Genomic DNA, 25,881 nt, shown 5'->3' with positions numbered 1-25,881 from the left:
CGATCCCTACTTGGCACGGCCCGAATCACTTTGGACCGCCCCGACTCTCGCGATGTGGACGCGGGGATCTTAGGCATAATTGGAACCAAAGTCCAATGGCCACCACACAAGTAATCACAGGAACTCTTCGAAAGCACAAGCTAATCGCAGTAAACCAGTGACCACAAGTGTGACAATACCACTGAACTTTGACCCATAAGAGTCCCTGCCGAAGTATGGATCCTAGGTTCTTCATGGACCTGGTACCCACGTTGTAAGTTTTTGCAGATGTGCCAGTGGAATACTCCACATGTTCTGTTGTGCCATTGAGTGTACAGTTGTTCTGACATGTTTTTTTTACTTCCACACAGGAGGTAGATCAAGCTTTCTGTTTCTACCTTGCAAAACCAACATTTGTCCGATTGACTCAGCCCTGCCATTTTTCTTAGAACAATTGGTTTTGTGTCCTGGGTCTTGGACCTTAATTATGACTCGTTGTCCAATCCTGTTAAGCGACCTCTACTTACTTAGCTACTCTAACTACTTACTCTTAGCTACTCCAACGAGCCGTTCTTGTCCATTCAAAATCTATTCAGCAATTTTTTTTCACTCTTTCTGCTCTTCTATTGTTCGAGTTGTTGGTATATATTAGTTGATATTTTGCCTTGTCTTTTTTATTTGTTACCTCCGCCACCAAAGGTGGATGGAGGTTATGTTTTCACCCCTGTCTGTCCGTTTGTTTGTTTGTGAACAAGATATCTCAAAAAGTTGTGGACGGATTCGGACGAAATTTGGCAGAGATGTAGCGTATGTGACAAGGACGAAATGATTCGATTTTGGTGAAGATCCAGATTCTGATCCAGCTCGTATAAAATTTTAAGTGATTCTTCACCATTGAGAGATAGGGCCAAAACTATATGTAGCAGGATATCTCAAAATGTTATGGACGGATTTGGACGAAACTTTGTGGAGAGGTTGCATGTGTGACAAGCAAGAATCAATTCGATTTTGGTGAAGATCTGAATATGGATTCAGATATGAGAATTATTTAATTTTTTAAAGTCATTCTTCACCATTGAGAGATAGGGCCAAAAACGATACATAGCGGGATATCTCAAAATGTTATGGACGGATTTGGACGAACCTTTGTGGAGAGGTTGCATGTGTGACAAGCAAGAATCAATTCGATTTTGGTGAAGATCTGAATATGGATTCAGATATGAGAATTATTTAATTTTTTAAATGATTCTTCACCATTGAGAGATAGGGCCAAAAACGATACATAGCGGGATATCTAAAAAGTTGTTGACGGTTTTGGACGAAACTTTGTGGAGAGGTTGTGTGTGTGACAAGGAAGAATCGATTCAATTTTGGTGAAGATCCAGATCCGGCTCCAGGTAATGGAATTTTAAAAGTGATTCTTCACCATTGAGTGATACAGCCAACCAGGCGGAGGTATGCTCTCTACTGAGTGCCGTTCTAGTTTTCTTTGTGATCGTTGGGGCTGCATTTGTTTCTGTTTTGTTTTCCTGTGTAGTATCCTGCACTAGCACCTGTTTTTGGAAGTTTGTTGCTAAATGGATTAAGGATACCTTTTCTGAGTTGTTGTTTTCTTGCTCATGTATAAAACTCATTCGATAGTCTGTTGGGATTTTCACATACTCCGCTAGTCCTACACACGTTGTTCTGTGCACTTGGTTCAGCTCCAACAGACCGCCTCCTCCTTCTCGTCTCAGCAAGAAAAATCTCAGAATGTTGAAATATTTACAGATGTGCCAGTGGATTACTCTCCAGACGCTGTCATGTCTTTCTGTGTACAACTGTTCTGACATGAGTTTTCTACTTCCCGAAAGGAGGTGACTGTGTGTAATATTTGGTGTCGATGTAAATGCGAGGATTGAGTAAACGCCTTGGAGCACACACAACACTTGTAGGGTTTCTCTCCGGTATGTATCCGTTCGTGTTGATGTAAAGTTGATGAATAAGTAAATGCCTTGTTACAAACAGAGCACTTGTATGGTTTCTCACCAGTATGTATTCGTTCATGTTGACGTAAAGTTGACGAATCAGTAAATGTCTTGTTACAAACAGAACACTTGCAGGGTTTATCCCTGGTATGTATTCGTTCATGTTGATGTAACTGTGATGAACGAGTAAACGTCTTGGAGCACACGGAACACTTGTGGGGTTTATCTCCAGTATGTATTTGTTCATGTTGATGTAAAGTTGACAAACGAGAAAATGTCTTGGAGCACACGGAACAACAATGCAACTTCTCATCCGTGTGTGTTATTTGATGAATATCTAAATTGGAAGAACTACCGAACGCCTTCATGCAGATAGAGCACTTGTATGGTTTCTCACCCGTGTGTATTCTTTGATGTATTTTCAATTGTGATATAAAAGGGAATTCCTTCCTGCAGGATGAGCACTTGTGTGGTTTCTCACCCGTGTGTGCCATTTGATGAACATCTAAATTGGAAGAACTACCGAACCCCTTCATGCAGATGGAGCACTTGTACGGTTTCTCACCCGTGTGTGTTCTTTCGTGTATTTTCAATTGTGACATAAAAGGGAAATCCTTGCTACAGAATGAGCACTTGTATGGCGTCTCGCCCATGTGTGCTCTTTGATGAACATTTAAATATGATGAATGAGCGAACGCCTTCATGCAGATAGAACACTTGTACGGCTTCTCACCCGTGTGTGTTCTTTCGTGTATTTTCAATTGTGAGATAAAAGCGAAATCCTTGCTGCAGAATGAGCATATGTGTGGTTTCTCACGTTGCTTGTTATCTCCATTTGCAATATCGTACTTATGTGGTCTTTCACTTCCTTGGATGCCCTTGAGCGTCTCTGCACAACTCTTACAGGTGCGGTTGGAAGACGTGGTAAACTTGTCAGCTTCTTGACAAGCGTTCCGAGTCATGTGAGGATTGAAAACTTCCAGGTCGAACAACTGGGAACATTTGGAACAAGAAACCAGTTTCTTTTGTTTCTCTGTAAAACAAAAAAGCATCAAAAAGCATTACAACTTTGAAAAATGTAGCATAATTGTCAAGTATTTCACTCAATTTGGAGTGAAAAAAAACAACCAAACAAACAAAAAAAACCCACCTTTAGAGGCCATTTTTCCCCGCAAGCGGGGGTTGGCCTTTTTCGGGGACCGTGGTTGTTGTTGTTTTTCGGTCCCCTTTTTGAAGCAATGTTTTACGGCCGGATGCCCTTCCTGCCGCCAACCCTTTTTGTCGCCTTTTTACGACAACCAGGGAATTACCAGTGAACTGGTACACAATTAGCCGACCTCGGAAGGATGACAGGCTGAGTGAACCCCCCTGGCGTTAATTCAGCGATCGACCGGGATTCGAACCCAGGATCCTTGGAATCCTAAGCTGGCACCCCAGCCGCTAGCCCAAGACCAGGGACTTGGAGCCCAATTTGGAGTGAATATTGGCCATATTTCTGTCTTCCACAAAAGGGGGTCACTCCAGATTAAGGATTCAAAAATGGAGGAATTTTGGACTTGCCCAAATGGGTCAGACATTCACTGAGCACAAACAAACTACCTTACCAGGAGTTACTGATGTTTCTGGACAGTGCATAGCAAGCAAAAATGTACTTCGACTAAGCTCTACTGCCTGAAACGCAACACATCCGTTGCTCCAACTGTCTGGTGATGCAGAAAGATTTTCATTTACAATGAAAATTATTTTTTCCCAATGATTTTGAAAAATGAAAAAAATAAGATTTTCACATCGACAATATTCAAAAAAGGAAATGTGGGAAAAAGGGTTACCAGCCCACTACAGATAAAAAAAAATACCCCATAGTGCTTTGAAAAGGGTTCATTGGCAGTGCAATGAAGAACCGAGGGACGACTAGGCCTGTTTGAGGATGCCCAGTATACTGTGCCTTCAGAAAGTATTATTTGGGGATGCTTTTCAGCGGCAGGGACTGGGAGACATGTAAGGACAGAGGGAACAATGAATGGAGCCAAATGCAGGCAAATCCTTGAAGAGAACCTGCTTCAGAGTGCAAAAGACCTGAGACTGCGGCAAAGATTTTCATTCTAACAGGATAATGACCTCCTGACAAATGACCTTCTCTCCTGACAAGGTGGAAAAGTTTTTGTCAAACCTCGACTCTGATTCGGCAACTGGACTAGACGGCATCAGCCCACGGGTCCTAAAATCCTGTTCTTCCACTCTTTCACACCCTCTCTCTGTTCTCTTCACCCTCTCTTTTGCTCAAGGTCATCTGCCATCAGCTTGGAAATCAGCCATCATCACCGCTTTACACAAAAAATGTGCAAAAACAGATCCTTGCAACTATAGACCAATCAGCCTGCTCCCAATTATCAGCAAAGCCATGGAATCCATCATTGCTTCAGATATCAAATCCTTTCTCTTCTCCAATGGCTTGATCTCTGATCATCAATTTGGATTCAGACCAGGTCACTCTACTCTGGACATGCTGCTTCTGCTGTCTCAATAATGGATGGAGGTCCTCAATGTCAAACAGGAAATCAGAGCTGTCTCCCTTGACATATCACGTGCCTTCGATACGGTCTGGCACCCCGCTCTGCTCACCAAACTCTCCTCCTTTGGTATCCATGGAAATCTCCACGCATGGCTGGCGGACTTCCTCTCTTGTCGTAGACAACGTGTGGCCCTGAATGGATTTCCTCATCTCCCATTCCTGTTCAGGCTGGAGTTCCCCAAGGCAGTGTTCTGGGCCCTGTGATTTTTCTGGTCTTCATCAATGATCTCTCCGACTCTCTGGAAAATCCTCTCTATCTCTTTGGTGATGACTCCACTCTCTGCCGTTCCATTCCTCATCCCTCAGATCGGCAGCCTGCAGCCTCCTCACTCTCTGCAGACCTGGACAAAATCACAGACTGGTCAAACAAGTGGAACATGTCTTTCAATCCTGACAAATCTCACACTCTTACTATGTCTCTCCGAAAAGACCGACTGGACAACCCTCCCATCTCCTTTTTCAACAATCCTCTCCAACAAGTTCTGTCACTCAAGCTTTTGGGTCTCACTATCTGCCATGATCTTTCTTGGGAAAACCACATTTCCAAGCTGGCCTCCAAAGCCAGTCGCCGACTGGGCATCCTCCGTTGTGTGAGGTCCTTCCTTGGCACACCTGAGATCTTCACCACATACAAGGCTTTCATCCGCAGCTCAATGGAATACTGTTCTCCCCTATGGGCCGGTGCTCCTGCCTCACACCTAGCTCGGCTTCACGCTGTTGAAGCCAAAGCTTCCAGAATCATTGGAATCTCCCGCGATGAGGAATCTTCCGCGATAGCGATGAAGCTATCTCCGAGGGCCTTTCACTCACACACCACAGGCAGGTTGGTGGTCTTTCTGTCTCCTACCGACTCCTCTCTGGCATTGCTCCCCCAGCTCTCTCTGGGCTCTGTCCCCCAAATATTCCTGCAGGTCGCACAATATCTGCCAGCAACCCTCTTCTGGTGAAACTACCAAAATCAAGAGCCTCTATTCACCTTCACTCTTTCATTAAGTCTTGAAAACAGCTGTTCACCACCATCTCTTATCTTCCCCCATCCAAAACCTTGATCTTTACTACCCCCTTTAATTCACCCCAGATCCACTTTTTTGAATTGCCGACTTCTTCCCTGGAATTCTCAGCAGTGTCCATGTGTTTTCTACCTCTCCCACCGCCCCCCCCCCTTCCCATGCCTCCTCCCCCCAAGCCCTCTCCCTCCCACAGATCTCCCAATGTCCCTGTTCTCTACTGTTGTACTTGTGTGCTTCCCTCTCTCTCCCCATCTTGTCTTTTTTTTTTTTTTTTTTTTGGATACAGAATCGAGGCTCATGAAAGAGCTAGCATTTATCACACAAACAAATCAAACAGACAAACAAAGTATATAAAAAGGGGAGCGGTAGACAAGATGGGGAGAGAAGGGGAAGCACATAAACACAACATTTGAGAGCAGGGACATCGGGAATGTGTGGGAGGGAGGGGGCTTGGGGGGAGGCGGCGCGTGGGAAGGGGGGGGGGGGGGAGAAGTATAAACACAAGGACACCATGGACTTCCAGGAAAGAAGTTGGTGTTTCAAAAAAGTGGATTCGGGGTGAAATTAGCGGGGGTAGAAAAGATCAAGGTTTTGGATGGGGGAAGATAAGAGATGGTGGTGAACAGCTGTTTTAAAGACCTGGAGGGAGGAGTGGGATTGAAGAGAGTGAGGGAGTTTGTTCCAGAGGCGGGAGAAAAGAGGAATGAAGGAGTGAAGGCGAGCAGAGAGTCTTGATTTTGGCAGTTTAACCATAAGAGGGTTGCAGGCAAATCTTGTGCGACCTGTAGGAATATTTGGGGGACAGAGCCCAGAGAGAGCTGAAGGAGCAAGGCCGGAGAAGAGTCGGAAGAAGACAGAAAGACCATCAACCTGCCTGCGGTGAGTAAGTGAAAGGCCCTCGGAGGTAGCTTCATCGGGGGAGATTCCAACGATTCTGAACGCTTTGGTTTCAACAGCATGAAGACGAGCTAGGTGTGAGGCAGGAGCACCGGCCCAGAGGGGAGAGCAGTATTCCATTGAGCTGCAGATGAAAGCCTTGTATGTGGTGAGGAGCTCAGGTGTGCCAAGGAAGGACTTCGCACGACGGAGGATGCCCAGTCGGCGACTGGCTTTGGAGGCCAGATTTGAAATGTGGTTTTCCCAGGAAAGATCATGGCAGATAGTGAGACACAAAAGCTTGAGTGACAGAACTTCTTGGAGAGAATTATTTAGAAAGTGGATGGGAGGGTTGTCCAGTCGGTCTTTTCGGAGAGACATCGTAAGAGTGTGAGATTTGTCAGGATTGAAAGACATGTTCCACTTGTTTGCCCAGTCTGTGATTTTGTCCAGGTCTGCAGAGAGTGAGGAGGCTGCAGACTGCCGATCTGAGGGATGAGGAATGGAGCGGCAGAGAGTGGAGTCATCAGCAAAGAGATAGAGAGGATTTTCAAGAGAGTCAGAGAGATCATTGATGAAGACCAGAAAAGGCACATGGCCCAGAACACTGCCTTGGTGAACTCCAGCCTGAACAGGAAGAGGAGATGAGAGAAACCCATTCAGGGCCACATGTTGACTACGACTAGAGAGGAAGTCCGCCAGCCATGCGTGGAGATTTCCATGGATACCAAAGGAGGAGAGTTTGGTGAGCAGAGCGGGGTGCCAGACCGTATCGAAGGCATATGATATGTCAAGGGAGACAGCTCTAATTTCCTGTTTGGCATTGAGGACCTCCAATCCATTGTTGAGACAGCAGAAGCAGCATGTCCAGAGTAGAGAGACCTGGTCTGAAACCAAATTGATGATCAGAGATCAAGCCATTGGAGAAGAGGAAAGATTTCATATCCGAAGCAATGATGGATTCCATGACTTTGCTGATAATTGGGAGAAGGCTGATTGGTCTGTAGTTGCTAGGATCTGTTTTTGCACTTTTTTTTTGTGTAAAGCGGTGACATTGGCTGATTTCCAAGCAGATGGCAGATGACCTTGAGCAAAAGAGAGGGTAAAGAGAACAGAGAGAGGGAGTGAAAGAGCGGAAGAACAGGATTTTAGGACCCGTGGGCTGATGCCGTCAGGTCCAGTTGCAGAATCAGAGTCGAGGGTTGACAGAAACTTTTCCACCTTGTCAGGAGGAAAGGAGACATAGTCCAGGAGCAGCTGGGTACGACTGGGTACGGTGGGTACAGAGAGGGATGGGTTTGGGACACAAGATTTAGAGGCAAACACAGAGTTGGGGCATTCAGCTTTTGCACGTGCGGAGTCAGCTGTGCAGCCATTTGAGGTAAGGGAGGGGATGGAGGGGGGAACAAACACCAGAAACAGATTGACCAGACGCCACCAGGATTTGGAAGAGGGAGACAGATAAGAGAGTTCGGTCTTGAGAACGGAGAGATATTGTTTCCTGGCTCTCCTGAGGGTGGACACACACTTGTTTCGGGCTTTCTGAAAGGAAATGAGATTTCCTTCCATTGGATTTGCTTTCCAGGAGACGAAGGCAAGTTGTTTCTGGGCAACAGCCTCACCACAAGATTCCGTGTACCATGGACGGGAGGAAGGGTACGACAACTGAAGATGAGATGGGATAAATCTGTGCATGAGAGAGAGAGCAATTTACTTTGGAAGAATTCCCAGGATGAGTTGATGTCAGAGGCGGTCGAGATGGGAGACCAGTCCAGATGATTGATGGCTGCTTGAAGACCGTGCCAGTTGGCCCGAGTGAAATGCCAGACTCGTCGACGCTGAGGAGGCTCTCTGAGAATGGTCAGAGAGATGTCCACTTTAACAAGCACATGATCAGAAGAACCGATTGGAGCAGAAGAAGAGCAGCAGACATTTTTAGGGAAGTTAGTCATAACCAAGTCCAGAAGAGAAGATGTTCCGTTGACTGAGATCCGGGTCGGGAAATTGACAGATTGTGTCAGTCCCAGTGAGTCGCAGAAGTCCTTTGCTGAGGAGCCATGGCTGGTGAGAGAGGTACCCACACCCAGCCAGCTGGCATGATGACAATTGAAATCACCACATTGAGGAAGAGAGAGTTGGAATGGGTAGATAGAAGTTGGTCCATATTATCAGACAGCGAGATGTAGATGGAGTCATCACTGTTTGGTGGACGGTACAACACACATATGAACAAGAGGTGGGAGCGAAGGGGAAGCCATAGCCAGAGGTATTCCTGGGGGTGAGGTGGAGAGAGTGCAGGGCAGGGCGAGTGAGGAAGATAGTTTTTTTTATGAAGATAGCAACCCTACCTCCAGGACGAGGCTCAGGTCTATCATACCGGAGGAGGGAGTAACCCGGGAGAGATACTAAGGAATCAGAGACATCATGAAGGAGGAAAGTTTCTGTTAAGCAGATCACGCCTGGTTTGTCAGAAGCAACCTGTATGGAGAGATCAGTTAAGTTTGAACGAAGGCCCCGGATGTTTGAGGTCCATACCGTTAATTAAGAGGAAGGGGGAGCATCGGATACAGAACAGGGGGGGGGGGGGGGGTAGGGTAATATGTGGAAGAGGAGGAAGAGGTAGGGAGAGCTGTCTACCTGTCTACCTGTCTCCCGCTCCCTTTATCATGTTTTTTGTGTCAGTTTGTTTTTATGTGGTTAATGTTAGCTCTTTCACGAGCGTCTTTCAAACTTTATGAGTCAATGTAATCTCCAATGATTTCCAGAGCTATTCCCACTGCGTGCATTGGTGATATTAAGACTTTTCAAACTTTGGATTCATGTGTCAAATCAATCGTGAGCAAAAACCACAAACACAAAGTTCAAAATGTTTTCTGGGTATTTGAAATGCATCCCACATACCTGTGCAGGTAAGATAAAAAAAATTCCACTTGGGTGCACAGAATTTAAATGGGTTTCTAATTCCTGAGGGATTTCAACAAAACCATTTTATTATCAAAAGAAGAAGTGAAACAGGTAAACAGTGTGATGTGTTCTCGATGAAGCGTGGCTTACCTTCGAGCTGCTGAGCAGCTTTGCTGGGCTCCCTGGGAGGAGAATCACGTGCTTCCTGCTTTGGCTTTGTAGCTGAAAGGATCGAAACCTCGATGAGAAACGGTGCCCAGCTGATGATCCGGGCAGTTGGAAAATTCAGTCAATTGCTTACAAGTTAAAGTAACAACTTCAAATATAATAGATTTTACAAGTACTTACTAGTACATAATATATCTGTGTATGTGTGTCCGTTTATATACACACGTGTATGTAAATGTATGTATGTATGCATTTATACAGATATATATGTATATCTGATGTGTGTATGTATCTGATGTGTGTGTGTCTATGTGTGTGTTTGTGTGTGTGCATGTGTGTTTGTATATGTGTGTGTTTGTGTGTGTGTATATGTGTGTGTGTTTGTGTGATTGTGTGTGTGTGTGTGTGTTTTTGTGTGTGTTTTTGTGTGTGTATATGTGTGTGTGTGTTGTTGTTCAGACCTTCGACAATGGAAGAATAATCATCAACGAACTCGGGCTCCACCTTCACTTCCACAATAAGATCTGAAAACAAACCCATCCCATTCAAACAACTTTAAGGAGCATTTCTAAGGAAAGGCATAAACACAACACAAGCCCAGCAAGTATTTACTTGAAAAGTAAGTACTGCTGGATATTTTACTTTGACGATGACACGAGTGAAGGAGAAGACAGTTTCAACAGTGGAAAGCAATTTGGTGAGAGTGAAGGCCAATGAGGGCCCAAAAGTGATACGCACAGTGTGCAGATCTGATGGTAGCCGGAGCGGGGTTGATCAAAGCTTCATTGGTCGGGGTTGATCAAAGATCAAAGCTTCCAAGGTAAAAGGTTTTTACTTTCGTTGTTATTATGCCCAATGATACCACGAATATTATTAGGGATACAATCCTTCCAGGATGGGATACCTATTGTTTTTGTTTAGATTATTTGTTGTTTTTAGCTCCCCTGGTACGTAGTTCTGGTCGTACCTCAGTCCGTAAGCACTTGCAACTTCCTCTCCGAAACCGCTGATGGGATTGTGACCAAACTTGGCACAAATTATATTTGGTATGTTAGAACTCAAGTTTGTTCACGTCAGGAAGCAAGTCGGGGTTTGAGGGGGTCTACCGGGGGAGGTGTGGGGGTGTTTGCCATCCAAAATAGGTATTTTTTTGTTTAAAGTCTTATGATTGCGTTCGTATGATTCTACATGCTGCCCTGTCTCCCAGCAACCACTGAAATTGGTTTAAAATACCTTTACTCGATGTGGTATACGGCTTTATTCTACCAGGTGAGCGCCCATGGGTATTGCCCCTATTTTTTTACCATTTAAGTTTTGTCATCAAATTTTCACCAAAGCTTTATCTTACTATAATTCACCAAATGTCTGTCTGTCCGTGTGTTCCCAGGTACCGCAAAAACGGCTGAACCAATCGCAACGAAATTTTGGGTGGTTAATCCTGGGACCCCCTGGAGTAAAATAGGCTAAATTGTTTTCCCAACTTTCCAATTTTTGCAATTTTCCAGTTTTTCCAAATACAATGGAATAATATTTACCGATATGAATAGTGATGTGGCTTTTATTGAAATTCTACAAATACTGTTTAGATTTTGATGATTTGCATGTGATATGATTTAACGGATGTTTATATGAATCGTTTAAAATAAAAAAGCCTTCAATTTCTGATATTTTGCCTTTTCATTTAGGCTTACCAATTGAAGCCCCGTTGCTAGTATAAATAAATCTTAGGGGGGGGGGGGGGGGGCGGGGGTGCACAATTGTGTTTTTCTGCAGGGATGAGAATAACATTTTTCATTGCCAAAATAACAAACAAAACAAGTAAAAACAGTGTGATGTGTTCTCTATGAATCTCGGATTCTCTTCAATCAAGTGAGCGGCACGTACCATTTTAAAATTAATTTGTACGACTAAGCCGGGGTTTGAATCACTGTCCTCCCAGAGTCAGAGCGGACGCTCCATCCATTAAGCCATCGAGGCTGGAAAAAAGTTAATGTCATGGACTGGATTCAAAAATGTGCAGGAAAACCCCATTTGATTGCTGGTCCAACGCTTTAACCAATCGGCCACAATGGCAAATTTCGCTGTAATGGCCACCATTTTGTCATGGGAACTGTTGATATGTCAAAACGGCAAAATCATTCGTTCTGAGTTTTGGTAAATCGATTCTGTGACACAATATGCAAACCCAGTTCAAATTTCAAGTCAATCGGAAGACAACTGACGATGATTTTATGTGGCCTTAACCTTCTACGTTTTGACATTAAAAACAATAGCCTTCTAGCTTTTGATTGGTGAACCAATTCAGTGACACAACATGCAAATTATGCTCAAATTTCAAGTTGATTGGATGAAAATTGACCATATTATGTGACCTTGACCCTTCATCTTTTGAACTTTAGCACGATGTTACGTTTTGTGAAGATCAGGGTAAAATTACGATCTGTAGGTGAATGATAAACAGACAGACAAACCCAGACAGACCACAGAGACAGACGGACAATCAGAATAACAGACCAGACCAACCAATACATGTGTGGATCTTCGATTTCACAATTAACAAGTAAACACAGTGTGATGCGTTCTCTGGGTAGCTCGGCTTACCTTCGATCAGATGAGCAACTTTGCTGGAATTCTTGGAAGGTGAATCACACGGTTCCTGCTTTACATGTACCCAGGGATGTATGCTTAACGTATCCTGGGAAGTCTGAAGAAAGTTTCTTTGGAAAGTTTCTGACTTCACCACATGAGCTCTTCCTGCAACCCATGCAGACTTTATTTTTCCTCCAGAAGGCAGACTCCAGAGTATTATTATCATTCACATTGATGTATAACAGGAAGTTGTTTTTTTGGTTGTTCAAACCTTTATTGATGAAGGAGTAATCATCAACCGAGTCGGACTCCACCTTCACTTCCACAATGAAATCTGAAAAAACCCAAAAACATTTGATTCAAAATCAACTTTCACAAAAACATCATCCCATTCAAACTCAACCTCGAGGAGCATTTATGGAGAGAAAAGTGGGACCATTGTTGTGATGTCACTGGAAGCTCAGTGGCTTTGTTAGGTGTTTGTCTCGTCAGTATGTCCATGTGTGAGTGTGAGTGTGAGAGAGTGTGAGAGAGTGTGAGTGTGAGTGTGAGTGTGAGTGTGAGAGAGTGTGAGTGTGAGTGTGAGTGTGAGTGAGAGTGAGAGAGAGAGAGAGAGAGAGAGAGAGAGAGAGAGAGAGAGAGAGAGAGAGAGAGAGAGAGAGAGAGAGGCAGCTCCATTACGAGCCTGAGAACTCGTATTAAAAAAAATAAAATTATAACAAACAAAAAATCTTAATCACAATAAACTCAAAATTTATGATGCTTATGAACAGCAACTTATGAACTTATGAACAGCCTGGTGTTGGCTTAGCGGTTAGGATGCTGGCTTGGGATCCTAGGATCCTGGGTTCGAATCCCGATCGATCGCTGAATTAACGCCAGGGGGGGTTGACTCAGCCTGTCATCCTTCCGAGGTCGGCAAATTGAGTACCAGCTTGGTGGGATGAATGATCACGGTGTGCACCCCGATTTAGAATAGGTACACCGTATCCCTGCGCATCGTAAGAGGCGAGGGTTGGCGTCAGGAAGGGCATCCGGCCATATAAAACATTGCCTCAAACAGGGAACCACGATTGTCATGGGGCCCGCAAGGCTAACCCCCGCTCGAGCAGGGAAAATGGCCTTAAAACGATCATTCATTCATTCATTCATGAACAACTCTGAATACAACTTTGCAGTTTCCTGTGGTGTTAGCACTTCTTCTCTTTAAGTGATCTACTTCCAAAATGAAGTAGACCATTCCTGATTTGTCTCCGTTTCTGTTGGTTGTTGTATACCTGTTGTTTGTATCGTGTGCTCATTGCCACGTCGTTTGTGTGCAGCCTGTTTGGTTCTTTTGATATGTGTCTTCGACCTTCCCATTTTTCCCTCTGATATATGACATTTGTTGTGCTTTCCTCCCATCGACCTCTCACCATCCTAATGATCCGAGGATCCACCATGATCCACCATCCTAAAATTTTAGTGATGATCCGAATCCGAGAATTTAATTTTTTTTTTAAAGTGATTCTTCACCATCAATTAAGAGACGTGGTCAAAAACGATATATAACATAGTTTAAAAAAGTTATGGACGAGTTATGACAAAACTAGGTGGAAGAGTTGGTTAGGTGACAGGAACAAGCCGATGAGATTTTGGTTCACGTCCGGACACAGATCCGGCCTATCAGTGGGATACAAAATGTAAACTGTTCAGCCTGGTGGAAGTATGTGTTCTACCGACTGCCCTTCTAGTTTTGATGCATTCTTTAAGTTGTTCAGTCTCTAAACTATTTCTTACCTGATCTCTTATTTTCTTCCTTATCTCCTCTCTTTTCATCTTTTCAAATATTTTAAACTAGCAGAGTTACCCGGCGTTGCCTGGAAAATAAATAGTCAGTCACGCAATTTCGTTTTGATGTTCTGTTTATTTGCAGTGGGCTTTTTATAGTCAGAGGAAGCCACGCCCCTCGTCTAAATCTGCTGCGCCCATGTTTTTTGTTGTGAAAAATTACACCCCACGAACCCCCTCTTCCCTCTCTAAGTCACTTCCTTAGGCTGTCCATGAGGCACAACCGAACAAACAGACGTTCACAAATAGGGATATAGAAGATAGAAGATAATTTTAACATGTGTTTGTGTGTGTGTGTGTTTTCGACTCGTATGCCATTCTGAACTGCTGAATGAAATGAGTTGAAGGTTGGTAGTTGCACTTTGTGCATCCTCGAATGTTTTAGCTGTTACAATAAATTCAAAGTCATGGAGGGTTGGGAGTGGGTGAGGGGAGGGGGGATGCCAATTCTCCATGTATTGTGCAGCACCATCCCCAGTAGGAAGGTGTTTCATGAATCCCAGCTTACAGTATTATACTAGTGGGGTATGCTTACACATGGCAAGCAATAATGAACCGTGCTTCATATGTAGGTACATAATAAACATAAACCTTAGGATTACCTGCTGGATATCAATTGAGGTTTTTTATTTCACAGTTTACAGTTACAGAAATTACACTTTTCAAATGCGAGATACCGATTGAGCTTTTTTATTATTTATTTTTTTAACGGACGCTTTTACAGTTTTTTTTAACGTACATTTTAACTTGCGGATACTTTCCGACGTTTCTGTGATTTTTTTCCCAGTGTCCCAGTGTAGCGACGGACCGGCTTCGATGTCCGTCGGCACGCAAAATTTCAGCTTTCTACATCACCCGGAAGGTACCGAGCATTCAGATGAGTCTGTGAGTGAGTGGTTAGAATAAAAAAAACCACCGTTTAGAGGGGGGGTTGGCCTTTTTCGGGGACCGTGGTTGTTGTTGTTTTTTGGTCCCCTTTTTGAAGCAATGTTTTACGGCCGGATGCCCTTCCTGCCGCCAACCCTGTTTGTCGCCTTTTTACGACACACAGGGAATTACCAGTGAACTGGTACTCAATTAGCCGACCTCGGAAGGATGACAGGCTGAGTCAACCCCCCTGGCGTTAATTCAGCGATCGACCGGGATTCGAACCCAGGATCCTTGGATCCTAAGCTGGCACCCTAGCCGCTAGCCCAACACCAGGCTTAGAATGAGCTATATATATTAGATAATAGTATCTCTGAATGAAAACCTTACCGAATCGAAAGATACTTGGCCAATTTACACACGTGCCCTGTTTTACACACTCCTAAACCGCTGGATAAAGTTTAAAAATGGTGATTGTAGTCTGGGTGTGAATGTCTTTGTTCTACTAAGATGGCCACCACAAAATTAAAGTTGACCCCCTTCCCCTTTCCACGGGTGTTTCTATCTCATGTCGGTATGTATGTACTTACGTATGTAGGTAATATATATATATAAACAAAGACCCAGTGAAACGCAGAACGGATGATGGTGCAACAGAAAAAAAAGAAAAGTAGAAAGAGGAGTGTTGAAGCAAGGTTGAAGGGAAACCCAGAAAGAGGTGGGCTTGAGGAAGGTCATTGGGGGTAGAAGAATCATGTTTGTGGATGGGGTATGACCTCAGGAGATCATGGTGAATAGCTGTTTGGAAGCCGTGGAGGGAATAGTGAGATTGAACAGACTGGGGAAGTTGGTTCCATGGGTGGGAAAAACAGAGAAACAAATGAGTGCAGAAGAGCAGCGAGTCTGGAGTTTTACCAGAAGGTGGTTACTGAAATACCACGTGACTCCTGCAGAAACCTGAGGGTAGGAGGAGGGGGGGGGGGGGGGGGTGAGCAGAGGGTGTAAGATCAGAAAGGAGGCAGTAGAAGACAGAGAGACCACCTGTCTGCTTTGTGACAGTGATAGGCCCAGAGATTGAGCTGCTCATACTTGCACATCCTCTTTCTGCTCTGTTAACTCAATCATTTGACTTCGGACCCCTTCCATCTACTTCAAGGTCAGCCATAATCACTACAATTACACAACCTTGGTGCAAAATCATATCGTCTAAACCTCAGGCCTATTAATTGATCTACATTTATAACCAAAGTCATAGAACCCATAAATGCAGTTGATATCAAATCCTTGATTTTCTCAAACCTCCTGATCTCAGATGATCAGTTTGGATTCATACACGTTAACTCCACACTGGACATCGCTTTCCCTACAATACGCAGAGGTCCTCAATCTCAGATATGAGATCATGGCCGTCTTTCTGGACCCGTCTCGAGCATTTGATAGTGTGGCACCCCGCATTGGTTTCCAAACTCTGCCTCCAGCATCCAAGGTCTCCTCCTCTCTCGGCTTGCTGGCCTCCTCCTCCTCCGCCTCTGCCGCCTCCTCCTCCTCCTCCTCCTCCTCCTACATCTGAGTCAACATATGGCTCTCAAAGGGATCCTTTCCTCACCCCTCTCCATCCATGTTGAGGTTATATTATTTTTCGTTCTATTTCATTCTTCTCCATCCCGTGTTCTCGTTTCGTTCTTTCATTCTGACCCACCCCGTCCGTTTACCTCGACATCCCATGTCAATTGTCCAGCCAGTGTTTATTTTTCAATCTCCTGAAAAATACATTTTTGAAACCGACTTGGAAAAGTAAACACGATGATCGGACCTCCTCTCCTGCTTGTCAATATCTGACCTCTGGAAATCCCGACGGAGGAAAAACGGATTTTGTTGATCTCACCTGTGTCAGATCACCACCTCACCCACCATCTCTACCATAGCAGTCCATAACTCATCCGATGACAACTGGGATGGAAATATTTGCGTGTACTTCCACATATCCGAAGGGCATGTTCCTTTAAAAGCTTGTTTTAGAGGGGAAATACATTAGAGCTATCTATAAAGTATGTACGCTGAAATGATGGAATATTTAACCTTCCAGCCAATCCTTTCCACACATCCGCAGGTCCCACAATTTCCATTCCTCTGAAACTTCCCATCACATTTCCTGTTCCCTCCTTTCACCTTCATTTCTCCTTCCCCTTGAATAATCTCTCTTCCTCACCCTTATCGCTTCTGCCTCTCGGTGGGTACTCCACTAGTTTATTAAAATATTGCACAGCACAGCACGGACGTCATTACCTTAAGGGATCCAGAAGAGCAAAGTAAACAGAACTCGAGGATAAATAGGAAGGTCACGTACCGGGTCCCAACTCCATGTCCTCGGATGGACCGACCCTCGACCCGTGGACCCCATCACAAGCTCCCGGACTGAGCGCGTTTCCTCCATCGGAGCAGATCGGGGATCCCGGGGGGTTCGCTCTGTGTTCCTCACCGGAGAGATCTCGCTTCATGACGTACAGTACAGGTAGTGCAGTACAGTGCAGCACAGTGCAGCACAGTATCTCGCAGTACCTCACAATACAGTGCAATACAGTAGCCTACCTCACAGTACAGTATCTCGCAGTACAACAGAGTACAGTCCCCCACAGTACAGTACCTCAGTATAGTACAGTGAATTATAGCACAGTACCTCACAGTAGATAGCACAGCACTGTACAGTATCTCACAGTACAGTGAATTATAGCACAGTACAGTAAATCACAGTACCGTAAAGTACAGTACCTCACTGTACAGTACAGTACCTCACATTACAGTACCCCACAGTTCAATGTAGGCGAACAAGGAACAACACCGTGTCGGGCAGCGCGGCCAAACGATTAATTATTCAAGTTTATTCAGAAATATCCAAGCCGCAGATTCGCCACAGATCCAACATTTCATTAAGCACATTCCGAGTTTTGTTTTTTTACAAAAACCATGGTGGCTATTTATTTATTATGTACGAAATATGTCGGGAATGAATCACCAAAATATGTCGAGAATGAATCCCCGAAACATGTCGAGAACGATTCACCAAAATATGGCGGGAACGAATCACCAAAATATGTCGGGAACGAATCAACAAGATATGTCAGGAACGAATCACAAAAATATGTCGGGAACGAATCACAAAAATATGTCGGGAACGAATCAACTAGATATGTCGGGAACGAATCAACAAGATATGTCAGGAACGAATCATAAAAATATGTCGAGAACGAATCACGAAGAACACAATTGTTGTCCTTAATCTGAAGAACAACAATTGTTGCTCTTTGCCAGGGATATTTGACCAAATCCTGGATCACAATGCACATAGGCCAAACTTGCAACGTCCAAAATACACGGGGGCGATGAGAAATTTCTCCCGAAACCCAGCAAAATTGACCACCAAAAAGGGGTCGAGTAGTGAAAAATATATTCAAAAAGCGAAAAGGTTGCCAAGACCCTCAATTATAGATTTGGAAGGTTATTTTCTTGCCAAATTTTTTTATGTCCCCTAATGTCACTTCCTTTTTCGTATGTTGCACAAGGCTGCGGGGTAGGATCATTGGCTAATCACGTGGGAGCATCATTGGCTGAGCACGTGGGAGCATCATTGGCTGAGCACGTGGGAGCATCATTGGCTGAGCACGTGGGAGCATCATTGGCTGAGCGCGTGGGAGCATCATTGGCTGAGCACGTGGGAGCATCATTGGCTGAGCGCGTGGGAGCATCATTGGCTGAGCACGTGGGAGCATCATTGGCTGAGCACGTGGGAGCATCATTGGCTGAGCACGTGGGAGCATCATTGGCTGAGCACGTGGGAGCATCATTGGCTGAGCGCGTGGGAGCGTCATTGGCTGAGCACGTGGGAGCATCTTTGGCTGAGCGCGTCGGAGCATCATTGGCTGAGCACGTGGGAGCATCAAATACCCTTGAAGGCCATGAGGCTCAAAAAGACCCCAAAGACCCAAAACACTCAGAAGACCACAAAGACCCTTAAAACCCAAAACACCCCGAAGACCCAAAATACCCAAAACACCCCGAATACCCAAAACACTCAGAAGACCAAAAAAGACCCTGAAAACCCAAAACACCCTGAAGACCCAAAACACCCGGAAGACCCAAAACACCCGGAAGACCCAAAACACCCGGAAGACCCAAAACACCCAGAAGACCCAAAACACCCCGAAGACCCAAAATACCTTGAAGACCCAAAACACCCTTGAAGGCCCTGAGGCTCAAAAAGACCTCAAAGACCCAAAACACCCCAGAGACCCAAAATACCTTGAAGACCCAAAATACCAGGAAGACCCAAAATACATGGAAGAGCCAAAATACCCCAAAGACCCAAAACACCATGAAGGCTCAAAACACCCTGAAGACTACAAAGACCCAAAATACCTTGAAGACCCCAAACACCCAAAATACCCTGAAGGCCCTGAGGCTCAAAAATACCCTGAAGACCCAAATGTCCCCGAAGACCCAAAAGACCCAGATGAACCGAAATACCCTTAAGACCCAAAATCCCCTGAAGACCCAAATGGCCCTGAAGACCCAAAACACCATGAAGACCCAAAAGACACCAAAATAGTCAAAGATGCCTATCCCTCTGAAACGACATGTGATGAGACGCGGGGAACGCGCCGAGTCACACGAGTTACCTCAATGTACAAAGGCATTTACTTCTGAAATTTGCAGCTGATTTCGTCCAGTAGAAGCCGAGAAATGTATTTTCAGTCCCCATGTTGAAGCTGCATACAGAGAAACGATCCCTTATATAAAGGGAGGGGAACTTTGCGCCTCCCTTTGATCTTACTAGCGATTATAGAGGTCCATCAAGCTCATCAAAGTTGTAATCTCAATTTTAAACTTCCATCTTTCATTTCAGTATTTCTTCACAACAACCTTCACTATTACACACATCTTTTTTTTATAAATGAATAGAGTAAAACCAGTGGATACATTTACATTTCATCCATTCCTAACACTCAACAGAAATCCATCTCAATTACAAAAACAATCCCCACATCTCCCATAACTCATATTAGATTTATTGACACATTCAAGTTTATGTACAGTCCATTATCTGACTTGGTAGCAACTTGGTTCAAAGAAACACAGCTCCCCTCTATAGGAAGTTTCTACAACAAGATGAATAAAACTCATGTAACTGATAAATAATATACTCAAGTAGAAAATGCTTGGAAGAAGTTTGATATCAAAAAATCTTGGGGAATATCACATTATTTGTATCTCAAGACTGATGTGGTGCTCTTATCAAGCTTTGCCACCAGAGGTTATGTTTTCATCCCTGTCTGTTCGTTTGTGAACAAAATATCTCAAAAGGTTGTGGATGGATTTGGACGAAATTTGGCAGAGATGTAGCGTATGTGACACCGACGAAATGATTAGATTTTGGTGAAGATCCGGATTTCGGATCCGGTTACTAGAATTTTAAAAGTGATTCTTCACCATTGGGAGATCGGGCCAAAAACGATACAAAGCAGGATATCTCAAAAAGTTATGGAAGGATTTGGACGAAACTTGGTGGACCGGTTGGGTGTCTGACAAGGGCAAATAGATTCGATTTTGGTGAAGATCTGAATATGGATTTGGATATGAGAATTATTTAATTTTTCAAGGGATTATTCACCATTGGGAGATAGGATATCTCAAAAAGTTGTGGACGGATTCGGACGAAATTTGTCAAGATGTAGCAGATGTGACAAGGACGAAATGATTAGATTTTGGTGAAGATCCGGATTTTTAAAGTGATGCTTCACAATTGAGTGATATAGCCAACCAGGCGGAGGTATGCTCTCTCCTGAGTGCCGTTCTCGTTGGCTGATGTGTTTGAGGCTTTCAGAGCAGTTTGTCATAATAAATATTAATATGGATTAGTCCCTGCTCATTATTACACAGACCCAGGATTAGCTTGGAGTGCAAAGTTGAAGATGACTAAACAGTCGTTGGAATTAATCGGTGATACAGATATGCTTTTGATGATGAAGAAGGTTAAAAGAGGTGGAATATCACAAGTCTGTTCTAAGAGATATGGTAAAGCAAACAACAAATGTCTTCCATCTATGATGCTATAAAAAGATTGTTCTTACTTGATGTATTATGATGCCAACAATTTGTATGTATGGGGTATGTCTCAATCTTTACCATATGGAAAACTCAAATGGGTTGAAAAGAAACATCATGAAAGAGTTTTACAAAACATTGTTATCTCTTCTCAAAAATGAATTGGACAAAGCAGAAGTTGGGTATTATTTTGAAGTTTATTTAAAATATCTAGAAGAACTCCACAACAACTATAAAGACTTGCCATATGGCCCTGATAAGGAAAGTCTGAGAAAAGAATGGCTCCGCGGTTATCAACAATCATTTGTTATACCGCAAGCAACCAACAGAAAAATTACTTACTATGTTATATGATAAAGAATTATGTTTTACATCAAAGGAACTTGAGACAATATTTATCTGCTGGGTTGAGTGAAGAAAATGTATACAATTTTAAAGTTCAGACAAAGTCATTGGTTAAAGACCAATATTGATTTAAATAAGGAAAAGAGAACAGAAGCAAAAACATATTTTGGGAAGGACTTTTATAAATTAATGAATAATGCTGTGTTTGGAAAGACAATGGAAAATGTAAGAAATCGGCAAAACATAAAACTCACTATAACATGGAAACAGGCATCTAAATTAATTAATAAACCAAGCTTTAAAAGAGCAGAGGTGTTTTCTGAAAACTTTTGAGCTATTCACATGAATAAAGAGCAATGAAATGGATAAACCCATTTACATTGGAACATCGATTCTTGACTTGTCAAAGTTGTTAATGCATGAATACTTCTACAACAACCCAAAGAAGAAATATGATGATGGAGTTAATCTACTTTGTGTGGATCCGGACAGCTTTATTTTGAAAATCAATATGGGAGATGTTTATGAGGATATGACACAAGATGTCAATATTTATGATACAATGGGTATGTATGGACATTTATGACACAATTATGGGTAATGCTCCTGTGCCCCCATCTTCTCATTTTCATCACGTTGGTTATCTCCATATGCGGGTTTTAGGAGGTGGGACGACGAAATTCTCCCAGAACTCAAAGTATCCACCTCCTTTTTCGGTAAAGGATCGCTTTCATGAACCAGATTGTGAAACTTCGGTCTCACAGCTTTGTTCCAAGGGCTCTTTTTAGAATCCTGACAATCTCTGCCAGCCTCCCCTTGTGGCACGTTTGTCATGATATTCCCCGGAATGCTTTTTAAGTACTCAGTGAGGATTTCCTTGATTATCCCTGCAGCTCCAACTATCACTTGTACAATTTCAGCTTTCTTCATTTTCCATGGCCTCTTTTTTCAGATCCTGGTATTTGAGCATTTTCTTGGTTTCTGAAGCATTTAGTCCAAAGTCATTGGGAACCGAAAACTCAATCAACAATGCCGTATTTTCCTTTTTGTGTTTGAGCACTATGTCGGGACACAATGCTCCACCTGCAATGTCCGCACTTGATGGGATCATCTTGTCATGTGTGAGCACTATGTGTTCATTTTCAAGGATCAAGTTTGGTTTGCGTTTCCATTATTGTTCTGTACCTGGGGACCTTCTTATATTCCGAGGTATTTGTAGGGTGCTTCGTTTTCTAATTCCTGTATTGTTGTACTTTCATCAATTGAAATATTGTGCGTTCTTTTTGTTTTACCAGATAGAAATGTACATTTCGCACATTTGTCAAAACCAAATTCCATTTGAATGTCCTCCGAGTAGCGCTTTACTAGTTTGAGTTGATCTGCCAATTTGTCATCATTCGGTGCGAAGTGTTTTAGATCATCCATGTACAGTAGATGCGTCACCTTTCTAGGTTCTTTGTTCATGTTTCTGTTGCACCTTAAATTGTACCCTTGTCCTTGTTCATCGATGAGATTACTCAGTGGGTCCAGAGCCAGACAAAACAGGAGGGTGGGAAAGGCTATCACCTTGTAAGATACCATGTCGTATCTTTATCCCTCACCTGCAAGTGAGGTAATATCAGTGTTATATTCCAGAGCGTCATTGCTTTCTCTATCAGTTTGACTATTTTGGGGTTAACTTTGTATGCTTTCATGCATTTTATAATCCATGAATGTGGGACCTATCAAAGGCTTTTTTCTAATCTATCCAGGCTGGGGATAAGTTGGTTTGTCGAAACTTGCAATTTTTGAGTGTGGTCTTTATTAATCATATCACCTGTGTGCTTTCTTTGATGAACATTTAAATATGAAGGGCGAGTGAACGCCTTTATGCAGAGAGAGCACTGGTACGGTTTCTCACCCGTGTGTGTTCTTTCGTGTATTTTCAATTGTGACAGAAAAGCAAAAGCCTTGTTGCAGAGTGAGCATATGTGCGTCTTCTCAGGTTGCTCATAATCTCCATTTGCGTTCATGTGCAATCTTCGATGTATGTTTAAATGTGACGATTGTGGAAAGGCTTTAGGACACAAAGTACACTTGTACGGCTTCTCACCCGTGTGTGTTCTTTGATGAACATTTAAACATGATGAACGAGCAAAAGCCTTCATGCAGAGAGAGCACTTGTATGGTTTCTCCCCTGTGTGTGTTCTTTGATGAATATCTAAATGTGAAGAACGAGCGAACGCCTTCATGCAGATAGAACACTCATATGGCTTCTCACCCGTGTGCGTTCTTTCGTGTATTTTCAATTGCGAGATAAAAGCGAAATCCCTGTTGCAGAGCGAGCAATTGTATGGCTTGACGGGTTGGTCATCATCTCCTTTTTCGTTTGTGTGCAATCTCTGATGTTTGGTCAAACGGGTTGATTGCGTATAGGCTTTAGGACACAAAGTACACTTGTACGGCTTCTCACCCGTGTGTGTTCTTCGATGAACATTAAAACCTGCTGAATAAGCAAATGCCTTCATGCAGAGAGAGCACTTGTATGGCTTCTCACCCGTGTGTGTTCTTTGATGTTCATGTAAATGTGAAGAACTACTGAACGCCTTCATGCAGACAGAGCACTTGTACGGCTTCTCACCCGTGTGTGTTCTTTGATGAAGATTTAAACATGATGAACGAGCAAACGCCTTCATGCAGAGAGAGCACTTGTACGGTTTCTCACCCGTGTGTGTTCTTTGATGTTCCTGCAAATGTGAAGAACTCCTGAACGCCTTTACGCAGTGTGAGCACTTGTACGGCTTCTCACACAAGTGTATTCTTTGATGTATTCTTAATTGTAACATAAAAGCGAAAGTCTTGCTGCAGAATGAGCACTTGTGTATCTTCTTGTGTTGGTTGAAATGTCCCTTTGTGATGCTGTACTTGTGTGGTCTTTCACTTCCTTGGATACTTTTGATGGTCTCTGTACATATTTTACAAGTGTGGTTGGAAGACACGGTGCTAAACTTGTCAGCTTCTTGACAAGCATTCCGAGTCATGTGCGGGTTGAAAACTTCCAGGTAGAACAACTGGGAACATTTGGAACAAGAAACCAGTTTCTTTTGTTTCTCTGGAAAGCAAAAAAGCATCAAACATTCATTCCAACTTTGAAAATGTAGCATAATCGATAAGTATTTCAATCAATCTGAATTGAACGTTGCACATAATTCTGTCTTCCACTCAAGAGAGTCACTCCAGATTAAGGATTTAAAAAATGGAAGAATATTGGACCTGCCCAAATGGATCAGACATTTTTTGAGCACAAACAAACTACCTAAACAGAAGGTATTCAATTTTTCTGGACAATGTATTGCAAGCAAAAAAGTTTACTTCGGCTAAGAGTTACTGCCTGAAACGTCACCTTATCCTTGCTTCCTGTGGCAGCTGGCACACCTAGATCAACGTTCCGTCAAACACATTCATTGCTCCACCTGTTCGGCAATGTAGAAAGGTTTTCAGAGCTTTCGCTTCAACAATGTCCAAAAAGGAGACGTGGGATAAAGGGTTACCAGTCCACTTCGGACAATAATACCCCACAGTGATCTGAAAAGGATTAAATCGCAGTGCAATGAAGAACCGAGGGATGACTCGGCCTGTTGGATGGATGCCCAGTATACGTGCTCCCGTCTTTTAGTCTTGCATGGAAATTTGTCATCTCATGGGACGTGCTGTGACGAATCGTGAGATTTCTCAAGAAAAGACCTCTTAAGAGGTTAATCCACAAAATAACTAGGACGGCACCGGTAGAGCGTGTACCTCCACCAAGCTGAACAATTTATGGTTCGTATCCCACTGATCGGCTGGATCTGGACCTGAACCAAAATCTAATCTTGTCACCCAACCAGCTCATCCACCTAGTTGTGTCATCAGTCCTCATCACCCATCCACAATCTTTTGAGATATTGTGTTATATGTCGTTTTTAATCCCTATCACTCAATGGTGAAGAATCACTTAAAAGCTTCTGGCATTCGGATCTGGATCTTCACCAAAATCGAACTTCATCCTTGTCACACACACGTGTGTTCAAGAAGTTTTGTCCGAATCTTTTCAAAAGGTTTTGAGATATCCTGATCACAGACAAACAGACAGGGGTGAAAACATAACCGCCTTTGGTTCACAGACAGGGGTTGAGGTTCTCCTTCCCTGGGAGGAGAATCATATGATTCCTGCTTTCCATGCTCATGGCTCAAAACATCCTGGGAAATCTGAAGAAAGGAACTTTTGATTTATTTTGGCTCAACGAGATGAGCTTCACCTAACATCCATGGAACAGTTTGATTTTTTTTTTTACTCCTGAAGGTATTTGTATCATTGTTATTCACATTGAACTATAACAGAGGGATTGCTGAAGTTGTTGTTGTTCAGACCTTCGACAAGCGAAGAAGAATCATCAACGAACTCGGGCTCCACCTTCACTCCTACAGTAAAATCTGAAAACAAAAACATCCCATTCAAAAAGTTTAAGGAGCATTTCTAAACAAATTCATAATCACAACATGAGTCCAGCAAGTATTTACTTGAAAAGCAAATACTTTCTGGATATTTTACTTTGACGACACGAGGAAAAGAGAAGACAGTTTCAACAGTGGAAAGCAATTTGGTGATTGAAGGCCTATGAGGGCCAATAAGTGATACTCACAGTGTGCAGATCTG

At 43.3% G+C, this 25,881-nt stretch overlaps 3 protein-coding genes across 3 annotated transcripts in view; all 3 read right to left on the bottom strand.

Annotated features, from left to right (window-relative positions):
* Nucleotides 1-17,840, bottom strand: part of LOC137428437 (uncharacterized) — a 57,695-nt gene extending 39,855 nt beyond the window's left edge. The window contains exons 1-6 of the mRNA XM_078777399.1: nucleotides 17,110-17,840; nucleotides 12,337-12,399; nucleotides 12,078-12,230; nucleotides 9,938-10,000; nucleotides 9,459-9,530; nucleotides 1,810-2,979 (exon numbers count right to left, since the gene is read on the bottom strand). Of these exons, the coding sequence (XP_078633525.1) occupies nucleotides 1,810-2,979; nucleotides 9,459-9,530; nucleotides 9,938-10,000; nucleotides 12,078-12,230; nucleotides 12,337-12,399; nucleotides 17,110-17,260 (1,672 nt within the window). The 5' untranslated portion in view covers nucleotides 17,261-17,840. The remainder of the gene's footprint in view (nucleotides 1-1,809; nucleotides 2,980-9,458; nucleotides 9,531-9,937; nucleotides 10,001-12,077; nucleotides 12,231-12,336; nucleotides 12,400-17,109) is intronic.
* Nucleotides 17,841-21,039: 3,199 nt separating this feature from the next.
* The window catches only part of LOC137417179 (uncharacterized), an 80,717-nt gene continuing 75,875 nt past the window's right edge, over nucleotides 21,040-25,881 (bottom strand). Inside the window, exons 7-8 of the mRNA XM_078777398.1 lie at nucleotides 25,422-25,424; nucleotides 21,040-23,989 (exon numbers count right to left, since the gene is read on the bottom strand). Of these exons, the coding sequence (XP_078633524.1) occupies nucleotides 22,931-23,989; nucleotides 25,422-25,424 (1,062 nt within the window). The 3' untranslated portion in view covers nucleotides 21,040-22,930. The remainder of the gene's footprint in view (nucleotides 23,990-25,421; nucleotides 25,425-25,881) is intronic.
* The window catches only part of LOC144892353 (uncharacterized), a 29,431-nt gene continuing 28,989 nt past the window's right edge, over nucleotides 25,440-25,881 (bottom strand). Inside the window, exon 3 of the mRNA XM_078778460.1 lies at nucleotides 25,440-25,658. Within this exon, the coding sequence (XP_078634586.1) occupies nucleotides 25,543-25,658 (116 nt within the window). The 3' untranslated portion in view covers nucleotides 25,440-25,542. The remainder of the gene's footprint in view (nucleotides 25,659-25,881) is intronic.

Source organism: Myxine glutinosa, chromosome 5, assembly GCF_964187855.1.
Source record: "Myxine glutinosa chromosome 5, kmMyxGlut1.1, whole genome shotgun sequence".
Classification (NCBI taxonomy): domain Eukaryota; kingdom Metazoa; phylum Chordata; class Myxini; order Myxiniformes; family Myxinidae; genus Myxine; species Myxine glutinosa.
The sequence above is the reverse complement of the archived record's forward strand: the minus strand, read 5'-3'. Positions and strand labels throughout refer to the sequence as shown.